Source organism: Aulonocara stuartgranti (assembly GCF_965226115.1).
Source record: "Aulonocara stuartgranti genome assembly, chromosome: 2".
Taxonomy (NCBI): Eukaryota; Metazoa; Chordata; class Actinopteri; order Cichliformes; family Cichlidae; genus Aulonocara; species Aulonocara stuartgranti.
In genome coordinates this window covers 30,648,742-30,662,665 of record NC_138940.1, presented here as the reverse complement: position 1 = coordinate 30,662,665, position 13,924 = coordinate 30,648,742, and the positions used below count along the sequence as shown (strand labels likewise).

Genomic DNA, 13,924 nt, shown 5'->3' with positions numbered 1-13,924 from the left:
TCACTCAAAGGGTACATGGATCTTAAGTGTATTAAAAGGAAATTTCACTCAAAACCAAAATGAGTCTTGTAGTGGCAGAAAAGCTTGGCGATTACCAAAGTAATTAGATTCTGTTTCAACTTCATTTTCTTAGAAGTGTTTCAAGATTAATCTAGAAATGTTGACTTAATTCTTAAAATTAAAGATGACAATAAAAGATATCCAAGATGAAAGTCAAGATACTATTTCGACTTTAATCTCAAAATTTCCAATTAATTCTCCAAAATAGTATTTCAATGAGAAATTCAACATACAAATTTGAGAATAAACTTGAAATACTATTTTGAGATTAAATTCAACTTAAATTCAAATTTAGCTTTTTTCTCAAAATAACATTTTAAAATTTGTCTTGAAATTTTGATTTCATTCTAAAAATAATAATAAAATAAATTCCCCTCTCGACTTCCAGGCCATACTTGGCACAGATGTTCCTGTATACTATGCTGGCCACTTGGATATGGCGTCCCATGTATGTGTGAGAGATACACATATCGACGGGGCCGGGTTATGTTAAAAAGTATAAATGGTTATACTTTGTTCATTGGTTCAAAGGTACCCCACACTTCTTTTTTGGTTGCTTGTTTGTTCTGGTATATTTTTCATTTGAACTGTTATTCTGCCAGAGTACTCATATTAACCAGATGGCATTGAACGCCCCATTGGTGTGTTAGGAAAACTCTTTTGTACATATGTTCCTTGAAGGGGTTTTGGAGTGGTTCTTTTTCCACCGCAGCAAAGGGCTAGGAGTCGGAGAGGAGCTGCTGTATGTTTTTGTTATGATCGGATTGTGAAATAAAGGATATGCAGTGAGAAAGCAACTCCAGGAGTCATCCCTGCCTTAAAGCTGCAACATATCATGGCGAGCCAGCCAGGAGGAAGGTTTGAAGAACTTCCCGCACGAGAGTGAAGCAGAAGCCTGGTTAGCGCCATTAGCGCTACCGCACGGCTGAAGAAAAACCTTTCTCCAAGCACCGGACCTGAAATCTGACGGACTAAAGACAAGCTTGTGAGTACCCACAATGGAGATAGAAGCCCTACGAGATAAGATCACCGCCACACTCTGCCAGCTAAGTCGTGATCAGCTCATAGAAGTGGGTTATAATGTGAAAGGCTTTGCTACACCGCTAGATGAGCCTACAAAAGACACTTCCAGACGCCAACTGATGAAAGTTATAGAACATAAACTGGACGAGGTGGAAAACAGTTATACACCAGACGATGCTGTACAGTTTGTGAAAGAACTTTTATCGTTTTTGGGCGGATATAAAGCTAAAGACAATATGGCCGAGAGTGATTTTTCCCGCCCTTCAGACGCAAGAGACAAGTATGACGAGCTGCAGGAAGAAATTAGAGCGATAGGGCAGAAACTCAAGATGGCGGACGCTGCCCCGAACCTGCTGTCTTCTAAAGTACCAGAGGTGACAATTCGCAGGGAGTTTCGCATCTGTGGCCAAATAGGTGAGGGAGGGCAGCGCGATCGGCTGTCCTATACCAACCTGCTGCATCAGATGGAAAATGGACTCTGCAAAGGCCACAGTGAGTCAGAAGTTATTGAAGCAGTGATAAGAGCCATCAATCCAGGTCTCAAACTGCGTGATATGCTTGAAATAAAGACTGATTTGACACTCACACAGTTAAAGACAATATTAAAAGGACATTACCGAGAAGATGACACATCTGATTTGTACCAAAAACTGATAAATATTTCCCAAGATCCAAAAGAGTCAGCTCAAGACTTTTTATTCAGAGCCATTGAGCTTAAAGATCGCCTCCTGTACGCATCCAAGGACAAAGAAGCAGAACACTACAGTCGGGACCTGGTAAAAAGGAAGTTTTTGAGATCAGTGGGTACTGGGCTGCAAAATGACAACATAAAGTTCCAGATTAAAGCCCTTCTTGACAACCCAGATGTGACTGATGAAATGCTGATTGAGAAACTAAATGAAGCTGCCAATCTCGAGACAGAAAGACTGAACAAGTTAAAGAGGAACAATACAAAACCACCAAGAATCAATGAGCTACATACTAGGGATGAACCACGCAGCAGCTCACAGATCCCCGCCACCAAGGAAGACAAGAAAAATCATCCTCCACCCGAAATGCACGACCTGGTGAAAGAGCTGAGGAACGAGGTTGCAGAGGTGAGGCAGATGGTTCTTGCTTCCCTGAACGCTGGCAAGTCGCAGACTACAAAGAGGACATCAGATGCTGCCGCGGGTACCTGGAGGAAGAAAGGCTGCAGGACCTGCCAGAGCAACGGAGAGGGAGACAACTGCACCCACTGCTTTAAGTGTGGCCAGCCTGGCCACATCTCCAGAGGATGCCGAGCTCCACTTCAGCTGCAGGGAAACGCCAGAGGGCCACTGCCACGGGACCAGCAGTGACCCCACCGCCACATCAGGAGTCCCGCCGCTGTGGTTGCTGCCACCAGAGAGAGTCGGTCAGCACCCCACTCCAGAGGTGTGCAGGCTGCTCATCTGTCAGTTACTGTTCTAAAGCCTGTCAGGGACAACACTGGCACCATCACAAACATGTATGTAAAGCGGTGAGGCTAGTTGAACAACATTTGAGGGAAAGAGAGAAAAAGGGGTGGTTGTCATACATGGGATATTCTGACCTTCTATCAGATAAGCAAGGACAAAAATTAGTGAAGCTGATTGGTAGACGAAAAATGGTGAGATGCACCTTTGACAATGTACCAGTCACCGCATTGTGGGACACGGGTGCACAGGCTACCGTAATAAATGAGAACTGGAGAGTCGAGCACTTACCTCACACCACTATCAGGGGGATAGATGAACTCTTAGGTTCAGAACCATTAAATGGGCTCGCAGCTAATCAGACAGAGATACCATTTATGGGGTGGGTCCCTGTAGAGTTTAGACTGACGGGGGTGGAGACGACCAGCTCGAGTCTCCTAGTGCCCGTATTGGTCTCTAGTGACCCAAATGTAGCTCAGGATCCCATTATTGGATACAATGTTATAGAAGAAATCATCAACGAGCAACTTAAACAACAGGGTGTTAAAAACAGTGACTGTGCTGCAAATATTGTGAGTAGTGCTTTTGGTATTGACGTCGGATCTGCTAAGACTTTTATCCAGTTGATAGAGACACATCGAACAGCTGCGGAAGAGATCCAAGTCAAGACAGGGCGGAGTAAAGTTGTTTTAGGCCCTAGTGAAGCTACTACCATTCGCTGTCGCACACGCATACAGGCTGACGAGGACACTGTAATGTTATTTTGTCCTGTTCTGAACCCCAGCCTGCCTGAGGGGCTTCATTTGCAGGAAGTATTGTTTAAAGTAAAAAGGGGCAACTCAGCCATGGTCCCAGTATCTGTCACAAATACCACATGCCATAATATTACTGTAGATCCGCGTGTGGTCCTGGGGCACATTGAGGGCGTAAAAGCAATATACCCAGCTGCCCTAAAACCTGTAGAAACTCCAACAACTAAAACAGCAGACGATGCAGGTGTCGAAGTCCCATTAGCCCCCACAGGTGAGACAAGTGGTGTTTGGGATCCCCCTGTAGTTCTAGACCATCTAACGAGTGGCCAACAGTCGGCGGTGAGGATGATGCTTAGGGAGGAATGCAAAGCTTTTGCAAAAGACGAAAATGATGTAGGCTGCATTCCTAGCCTTCGGATGCACATCACCCTCAACGACCAAACACCAGTTCAAAAGACTTACAATAGTGTGCCTAAACCTCTGCATCAGGAAGTAAAAGCTTACCTGCAAGACTTGATCAATAGGGGGTGGGTTACAAAATCCAAGTCGCCTTATTCGTCACCGATAGTCTGTGTTAGGAAAAAGTCCGGTGACCTCAGACTTTGTGTGGATTATCGAGAACTTAATCGCAAATCGGTGCCTGACAGACATCCTATTCCCAGGATACAGGACATGTTGGACAGCCTTACTGGTAGCTCCTGGTTTACAGTACTAGACCAGGGAAAGGCTTATCATCAAGGATTCCTAGACGAAGACAGTCAGCCACTCACTGCATTCATCACCCCCTGGGGTTTATACCAGTGGGTTAGAATCCCATTTGGACTCAGCTCCGCCCCAGCAGAGTTCCAGAGGAGCATGGAGGAGTGTCTTTGGGGTCTGCGTGATGATATCTGTCTACCGTACCTTGATGACAATTTGGTCCACAGTAAATCTTTTGAGGACCATGTTGAGCATGTAAGAGCCGTGCTACAAAGGTATCAGAGACATGGGGTCAAACTTACTGCTAAGAAATGTGAACTGTTCAAGCCTAAGGTCAGGTTTTTGGGTCGAGTGGTGTCAAAAGATGGCCATAGTATGGATCCAGCAGAAGTCGCCTCCGTGATGTCACTTAAAGAGAAACACCCTAGTACAGTGGGGGAAGTGAGACAGATTTTGGGCTTCCTATCTTATTATAGAGCCTATATACAGGACTTTTCACGTATCGCCAAACCTTTGTATGAACTGCTAGCAGCCCAAACAAATGCTAAAAGTAGCCCACAGGACTTAAAAACACAGAACAAGAGAAGGAAGGAGAAAAACAAACAGGCTAAAGGACAGTTGCCTTCATCAGCCCCTGTGAAATGGACAGAGTCACACCATCAGGTTTTGTCTTACTTAGTCAATAAACTGGCCAGTCCTCCGATCCTAGGCTACCCTGATCTAGACCAACCATTTGTGCTTCATACTGATGCTTCTCAAGCAGGGTTAGGAGCAGTGCTCTACCAGCGCAGTAATGGCAAGTTAAGAGTCATAGCTTATGGATCTAGAACGTTAACGCCGCCAGAAAAAAATTACCATATGCATGCTGGCAAACTGGAGTTTTTAGCTCTCAAATGGGCTGTCTGTGAGCGCTTCAGAGATTATTTGCTGCATGCGCCATCGTTTGTGGTTTATACAGATAATAATCCACTCACCTATGTGTTAACGACAGCAAAGTTGAATGCATCAGGTCAGCGTTGGGTGGCTGAGCTCGCAGATTTCAACTTTACGATAAAATACAGGCCAGGAAAAACAAATGCAGATGCAGATTTTTTATCCAGGATGCCCCTCAATTTTGAGGACTATATGAACTGCTGTACACAGACGGTTAGCCAGGACGTGGTTGTAGCCTCACAGCAGGGCATATTAGTGCAGCAAACAGAAGCTCTAATGTTTAACGCTGTCTCCTTCCACACCCTTCAGCATCAAACACAAGCAGAGGAACTGCTGGACATGATTCAGCCAATACCGAGAGAGGAAATCTGTGCAGCACAGCGGCAAGACCCCGTGATAGGTAAAATGTACGAGTCTGTAGTGCAAAACAAAAGGCCCACCACACAGGAAATTAAGACTGAGAGCACTGAGTTTAAAGCATTGGCTAGAGAGTGGAGCAAACTGAAAATCAGAGAGGATGGAACTATGTTCAGAGAGACTCGACACAAAAAACAACTAGTTCTCCCCTCAGTTTACCACCCACTAGTGCTCAAAGAACTACACCAACAGATGGGCCACTTGGGATCAGAAAGGACCCTAAATTTAATTAGGGATCGTTTCTTCTGGCCTAAGATGCAAAGAGACATTGAACACTTTGTCAGTAATGTTTGTGAGTGTCTCAAACAGAGGAAGCCAAACAGACAGGCACGGGCACCTATGTTGAGCATAGAGACCACTCATCCATTTCAGTTGGTTTCAGTTGACTTTTTGCACCTGGAGCAATGCAAGGGGGGGTGTGAATACATACTTGTAGTTATGGACCACTACACCCGCTTCGCTCAGGCCTACGCAACTACAAATAAGACAGCTAAGACTGTAGCAGAAAAACTATTCAATGATTATTGTCTCAGGTTTGGTTTTCCAGAAAAACTACACCACGATTTGGGGCGAGAGTTTGAGAATAGACTATTGCACCATTTAAAAGAACTGGCTGGTGTTAAAGGGTCACACACTACTCCTTATCACCCACAAGGAAATGGGCAGACCGAAAGATTCAACAGGACCTTGCTCTCGATGTTAAGAACACTAACCGAGGAACAGAAAAGAGACTGGAAAAGCCACCTCCATAAAGTTGTACATGCCTACAATTGTACTGTTAATGAGGCCACTGGCTACCCTCCTTTTCTCCTAATGTTTGGTAGGTCACCACGGTTACCAGTTGACCTTCTCTTTGGCATTGAGCAGGAGGACAGTTCAGGCTCCTACCAGGACTATGTGGACAGATGGAGAAGGAGAATGGCTGAAGCTTACACTGTCGCCTCCAAAAATGCAGCTAAGTCAGCTGACCGAGGTAAAAGGCAGTACAACAAAAGTGTGCATGGTCCACCACTTCAAATAGGGAGTCGTGTCCTTGTTAGAAATGTTGTGGAGAGGGGTGGGCCAGGTAAAATCCGCTCCTATTGGGAAGACAACATCTACATCATTAAAAGACAAAAGGGAGAGGACAGTCCTGTGTTTGAGTTAGAGCCAGAGAATGGTAAAGGCAGGACAAGGATTTTGCACAGGAATATGTTGTTGCCTTGCGATTTTCTTCCGCTCCCAGCAGATAAGGAGGCAACTGTAACTAGTACTAAAACAAGGAAAAGACATTATAACAAACGGAAACAAACATGCATGACTCCGACACAAGTGGGGAGTGAGGAGGAGGAGGACACAGATGAGTTTTCTGATGCGGTTTTCACCTGGCCTTATCCTGAGCCTCAGTGTTCACCTACATTGGACCCCACAGCGGCAGAGTTTATGCCACTAAGGGACGGGGGTGAGCCAGATGAGCTTCCTCACATGTCAGGAGATGGCCAGGGGGACCCCAGCCAAGCTGATGAGGAGAAAATGGACAATAGGGAACCAGAGGATGTGGCTATTGTGGGGGCAGGGGAGGTGGACAGCAGCTCTGATGTCGAAGAGGCTTTGGAAACAGACCAGCCAAGTCCATACCCAAAGAGAGAAAGGAGGAGACCACAGACTTTGACCTATAGTAAACTTGGACAACCAAGTCTTGAAGAAAGAATAGTGGCCACCAAATGTGTGAATATTCAAGGTTACTGGCGACCTTGGTAAAAGGGGAAGATATAATGTTTACACTTGGTACCCCTATTTCAGATTGTAACAAATGTACCTATGTTGATTGAAATATTGTGACACATGGATTGCAGGCCGAACATGTGTATGAGTAAAGGGAAGATGCTTAGTGTTCAGATGAGATGTGGACAAAGTTAATGCCTTTACAGGAGAGTACAAATAGCATGGTAATTTGATAGATTGAATTGTGGACAAAAAAAAAAAAGCTGAACTGATTATATCAGGAGTATACACAACTACAGTGCACGGTAGTTTGGGTAACTTAAAAAAAAAAAAAAAAAGGGTGTAATGTAACCTGGTACATAGTCCATGCCATTCTATTGTTCTCTATGGATTGTCGATTATAAGGTACATTTATGTCGGGACGACATTTCTCGAGTGGGGGAGAGTGTGAGAGATACACATATCGACGGGGCCGGGTTATGTTAAAAAGTATAAATGGTTATACTTTGTTCATTGGTTCAAAGGTACCCCACACTTCTTTTTTGGTTGCTTGTTTGTTCTGGTATATTTTTCATTTGAACTGTTATTCTGCCAGAGTACTCATATTAACCAGATGGCATTGAACGCCCCATTGGTGTGTTAGGAAAACTCTTTTGTACATATGTTCCTTGAAGGGGTTTTGGAGTGGTTCTTTTTCCACCGCAGCAAAGGGCTAGGAGTCGGAGAGGAGCTGCTGTATGTTTTTGTTATGATCGGATTGTGAAATAAAGGATATGCAGTGAGAAAGCAACTCCAGGAGTCATCCCTGCCTGTCAGCATCTTGCATCCTGCTGTTATGTGCTGGATTAGCTCAGGGGCATCTTTACACAGTCTGCACCTGGGGCCTTGCCTAGTGTGATAGACCCCAGCCTCTATGGATTTTGTGCTCAGAGCTTGTTCCTGTGCTTCCAATATCCTTTGTGCTGACTTTAAGTCCAGCTTTATCCAGCCACTGGTAGGATTTCTGGATGTCAGTCACCTCCTCTATCTGCCGGTGGTACATGCTCTGCAGGGGCCTATCCTCCCATGATGGTTCCTCCTCTTCCTCCTTCCTTGTTTTTACTGTTTAGCTGGCACCTCGGGACTTGCCTGACTCTCTGCATTTGAAGCTTTCCTAGCAGCCTCTCCATGGTTCTCTCTCTCTCTCTCTCTCTCTCTCTCTCTCTCTCTCTCTCTCTCTCTCTCTATCTATGTAATTTGAACAATATTGTCAAATGTCAAACGTAATATTAACCGACTCCGTCCCTTCCTTACTCCCCATGCTGCTGCCATCCTTGTCCTTAGTCTTATTCATCTTACTGTTCCGTCCTCACACCTTATTACTATGGGGAACAGAGCTTTCAGTCGCTCTGCTTCCCGGCTCTGGAACTCTCTTCCTCCTGCACTAAGAAATATTGACTCCCTTTCTATTTTAAGACACAGCTCAAAACACATCTGTTTAAACTGGCTTATTCGCTTTAATGCTGATTTTATCTGTTGTCAAGCTCTGTTTTGTAATTTTAACTTATTTTATGTATTTTATGACAACTGTTCCTTTTATTAATTTTGTTTTTTGTAAGGTGACCTTGGGTTTTTGAAAGGCGCCCTCAAATAAAATGCATTATTATTATTATTATTATTATTATTATTATTATTATTAAATGTATTAATAACAACAACAACAATTAACCTTTAATAAAAAATATTATTATTGTTCGTGGACCTAACAGCCCCTCGCCAATCTTTTATCGAACTGAGGGGCTGAGGCCGAGTCACACCGAACCCTCTTGTTCGATATTTTAACAATAATTTCCGTAAAACCCTTAAACGCATCACTAGTGCGCTGAAGGAAACGCCCTTTGGGTGGGCTTACAAAATGTTTCTCCGTTTTGCGACTTTAACAGCGTACCGGCGCGTATTAACTTTGTAACCTTCTTCTACTACCCATGTATTTATGTAGGGTAGGTGTAATATGAAGTCTATATACTAAAAGAGGTACAAATGAACCCCAAACGCAGGGTGCTTTGTGCCTAACTGTTTATTCGAGACTCGGAATCTCTGAATCCCTGCACATCATCATGATCTTATTGCTGCTTCTAGTTGCCAGTCTTGGTGTTGGTAAGTAAGGAAGCTCATTTCCACGTTAGTAAAGCAGCTTTAATAATGCTGAAGTCTGGGACTCAGCATCAGTGCTCAGGATCACCCTTTATTATTGTATTTAAGTGCAATTTTCTTAACTCTGATAACACGGTATAATTATGAACATGTCAATGTAAATATGCCAGAATTAGCAAAAGTAATTTGCAATAACAACATACATTAATAATTTTTCTCTCCTCTCCAGGCCTTGAAAATGTTGAAAATTATGAAGTGGAGTATGGAAACAGATTCAGGATGAGGGTGTCAAGAAGGGTTCACTTTATCGAGTTAATCCCCAAGAACAAATCAGAAGGGACGATCTTGTGGGAACGTGACGAAGATCAGCCCAAAGAGGGCAGTAGATGGAAGATGACTGAGACCTTATATACCATCAGTTCTTTAGCCCAAAAAGACAGTGGCCGCTACATATTCAAAGACAACTATGGGGAATTGATGCATGCGAAGATCATTGACGTAAAAGGTGTGGATCTTTTTAGTCCTTGATTTATCTAATGTTTTTTTTCTTTTTCTACAGGTGTGCTAAACTTTTACCACAAGCCTATAGTTAGATTGACCTACAAATCAATGAGAGCGTAACACTACTGTAACAGCACATTTAAAGTCTCTAAAGCCAAACTGCGGTATATAACAAATATGCATTTAGTTAAGTCATATAGCTCTATACTCTGTAAACTGGATTTTATAAAGTCCACCAGAGCAATGCAAATCTAAAGCTCAGTAAAGGACATATGGGTTGGTTCGTTTTAAGCCTTTTTAAAAGGACAGGTTCTGGTTTTATGGAGATTCTCACAGCTCATCTTCAGAAGCATCATACACGACAGTAACTTAATTTTCCTTAAATCGGACACAAAACCCCCCAAAAAACTTACACCACGAACCAAGACAAAGTTGAACACATCATATACTTAAAAACCCCGTCCACTGCAGGGGAAATCACCATGTGCAACTGAGGGGGAAACGTTGATAAAAGTCCTATAGACACCCTACAATGAGTTGCAATATTAACTTGTTATTTATTTCTCCATATGTAATTTTTGTCATTTGTATTGTGTCACTTTGTATGTCCCTCACGATTTCCCGTCATCAACCCCTCCCCTAGAGCTGCCCCTGCTTCCTACAGATTCCTCATGCATTAGTGCATTAACTTAAAAATCACTTTAATATTTTCTTTATCAGAGGTCACAAAGAGCTATACCCTGGAGACTAATCAAGTCCTGAACATCACTTTTGATCTGGAACCGCACTCCTGCAACATTTACTTCTTCCCTGGCGAAAACAGTAAGACTGCGATAGTCCTTAAGGGCAGACTGCAGCATGATTTGAAACAAGTGGATTGCGTGGGGTTTGAGCTTTTAAAGCCATGTGGGATTGTACACAAGGCCATCCAAAAGACATGCAGTGGACGGTTTGAAGTCAGAGATGATAATGATGACAAAGCCTTGGTAGTTTTCCTGGAAATGGAAGGTAAATAAACTAAGATCATTTTCATTATACAGTATAGTTTGCTTTGGGCTGATTAACAGACTTTGTTTCAGAGCCACAGTTCAGTCAGGCTTACCTCGGTATTGGTGGTGGTGCGTTGTTCTTCACACTGTGCTGGTGTTGCTGCAAGTACTGCTGTTGTGGTGAGAGATCCTCAGCAAAGGAGAACTCAGAAGCAGCTGCAGAGAATGATAGCGAGCCTGCTGTGTATTACCATGAGGTGAACATGATCTGCTATTTTTTTGCTTTTTGTGTATTTATTTTTTTTAGTTGTGTTTATATTGTCTGTTTAAATCGAACTGCAGTTTGAGCCTGTGGGTCCGGGATCAAACCAGCACTGTGAACTCTCTAATCCACCCAACACTGATGAGGCTCCTGATGCTCCAGTTGACCTGCTGGTTAGTGTATGAACTCAACTCCTGAGCCATTTTTATTCTCCTCTCTTTCCTGCTATTAATGTGTGTTGTTGAACTCTGCAGATACACAGTTCTGCTGCTACGGATTCTCCACCTGCTTATTGTGAGGTGAGACCTAAGTGCATGTTCAATGCAGTTTTGAAACTTCTTTAAACTTAGAAACGAGACTTGGTTTAAAGGCTAAATGTGCAGTGACACGTCTGTCTTTTTCCTCCAGGTTACACCGCCGGCGAAGCAGGAAGAGGCTCCAACCATCACTCCCACCTCCGACCCTGAGCCACGGTTTGAATTGAAGGGGACAATTTTCAATTCTGGTCCGCCACTCAGCTCAGCCTCAACGTACTGTGATGTTTATACCTCAGAAAAATTCAACTTCTTCTAAAAGTCTTGATTTTGAACTGTGTTCTTTAGTACGGTGACGAAGGGATAATTTGACATTTCAGGGAATAGGCTTGCCTGACATCTTTGAGCCAAGAAAAAAAATGTTTTGTAACCACTGGTACATTTACAAATTTATGTTTCTACAGATAGTTTTTTATGGATAAAAAAAACCTTAGAACCAAAAACATTTTGAAGCTTGTGTCTTCACTGCTGCCTGCTGTAGTTCCATATTTATCAAGGAGAAAGAAAATATGTATTTTCGGATTTTCCTCTGTCTTTTTGTTTTTTATGTTGTGATTTTTAAGGGATACGGCACATTAATTAACACTACTGTAAATACATTTTTCTGTTCTCTATAGTTCTGTCAGGAATACGTTATGCATTACAGACCACTGTGAATGTGATATTTTCAGGGAAGATATATGCAGTAGGCACGTTGCAAAAACTGAGGTTTTACAGTTAAATGTGGAATCTGAGTCATATTAACTTAAATAAGGGAACTGTTTTTAGCTCCTGAGAAAGATGCATTCACAGTTTGTATGAAATGTGAGACTGCTAATGAAGACGCTTATTTTAGACTTTTTTGTTATTGTTGTTTGTATGAAGAGTTCATATCTTAGTATTTAATCATATCTTGTACACAAAAAGCAAACTTAGAAATGCAAGGGCCATCAATATGGAAATATTTCTATGCTTTACCAAAGACCTACCCTCCTGACATGTGGTTTATGTTTTGTTTTTATATATTTGATGTATTTGTGTCCATATGTGGGAACTTTTGATCTGTTACATTTAGTTACAAGTGCAATACCCCTTCATCCTGTGAAAGTACTGTCGATTGTGTGTATTGTGTGTATGTTATTTAAGCACTTTCTGAGAAGACTATATGCTGTAAAACCTTTTAAAAAACCCTTATGGACATATCAGCATGTATTTAGACATCTGTTACATTAAAGCTAGCATTATCCTACCTCTACAACTTGTTTGGTATTTGCATTTGTTCCCCTGCACAGTTTACCTTCACTAATACTTAAAGCACCTCCAACAGTGTCACTAGAGAGCCAAAAGCCCATCCAAGCACATAAATTCCTTTCTGCCATAGCAGCTGGTTCACAGAAGACAGGAAGCAGAGCAGGACTCAAACTACAACTGAGGCTTTTCTGTCTTGAGAAGAAAAACAACAGAACCTCAGACCTGTCTGACACGCACAACAAGTAGTCCTGTGTAGAGACATTTAAAAAGGTTTATCAGCTCATGCTTTAAAAACTGGAGTATGTGTTCAAACTAACTTTGTAATAGCAGAAGAAACACACAAAATAAAACTCGTGTGACTCATTTAATTTCTTAAAGTTACTTAAAATTAATATGTTTTTGTTTAGCCTTTTCCCACAATAATTGGCAATCTCTGTGTAGATTATATCAGAGACGTGGGAATCCTATAAAGGCTATAGTATGTATGCTATTGTGTAACAAAAATGTGAAAATATCCACTTCCATTCTTTCACAGCTTGAGTTAGGGTTTGTTTTGCTTTTTAAGTTTTTGGGGAAGTGTAACTAGAAGATTTTCTTTTAAGTAACTAAGAAAAGTTTGGAAGGAGTTGCAAAATCTGCATTTATCTGTGTTTTGGACACCTGGTGAACATGTGCCCAATATTTAACGCTCTCTAAATTCTGTTAAGGGAAACAGCTGGCTCTTTAGGTGCTCTAAATTGTTCATAAGCTAGCTGCTGAATCAGTTTGCCATTTCTGTATAATTAAGTGAAGTTGTGGCCTGGGAAATCCAAATGCAAAAAAAGGGTTGCAGAGCTGTGAGAGGAAGAGCTGGTGTCTAATTCTTGCTTTATCCTTTTAATCTTTTAAAAGAAATTCATTTTAGATACATTTAGCTGCAACACTCTATCAGTTTCCTCCTTTTTTCACTAATGTGGTGAGAAAAAAAAGGTTGATTTCACAATAGAATTGTATCTGGTCTGCTTGGCACTCCACCAAAGAACAGCGTAGGAGGATTTTGACTATTGATGGTGAAGGGGAGCAAGCAGAAGTGATAATTTTGGCACTGAGGTCAGGTTGCTCCATTCCCTTGATGTGACAGTGGGGGTGGAGATTGGTGGTAAGAACCCAAAGGATTAAAAAGCTTCCAGATGACAGAGCCGTTGGGACCCAGCCTGGCAGATGGGAGTGAAGAGGCATGGCTGTAGCTAATTGAACATAAGTCATCAAATATAAGATGTGTTGCTTGATGCTTGTGCTTATGAAGCCTAATCTAAGATGCCATCAGTGCATGGAAGGTTCTCAATCAGGATAGCTGCATGATTACGCTGGGTTACGCTGGTCTGGCAGTTGGTCAACCACTTCAGCCCAGACAAAAATATCAGTTGGATTGGCTGCTGTAATGGACTTTCCCTTAGTGATACCAGAAGGTCAAAGATTGTACTTTTGCATC

At 42.4% G+C, this 13,924-nt stretch overlaps 1 protein-coding gene across 1 annotated transcript; it reads left to right on the top strand.

The window, feature by feature from the left end:
• The first annotated feature begins 8,896 nt into the window (after positions 1 to 8,896).
• On the top strand, positions 8,897 to 12,792 carry LOC309692085 (uncharacterized protein). The gene is made up of 7 exons (XM_082510263.1): positions 8,897 to 9,160; positions 9,387 to 9,662; positions 10,379 to 10,666; positions 10,738 to 10,904; positions 10,990 to 11,082; positions 11,164 to 11,208; positions 11,318 to 12,792. The coding sequence occupies exons 1-7, from the start codon at positions 9,121 to 9,123 to the stop codon at positions 11,480 to 11,482; spliced, it is 1,074 nt and encodes a 357-aa protein (XP_082366389.1). The 5' UTR covers positions 8,897 to 9,120; the 3' UTR covers positions 11,483 to 12,792.
• Positions 12,793 to 13,924: the final 1,132 nt, after the last annotated feature.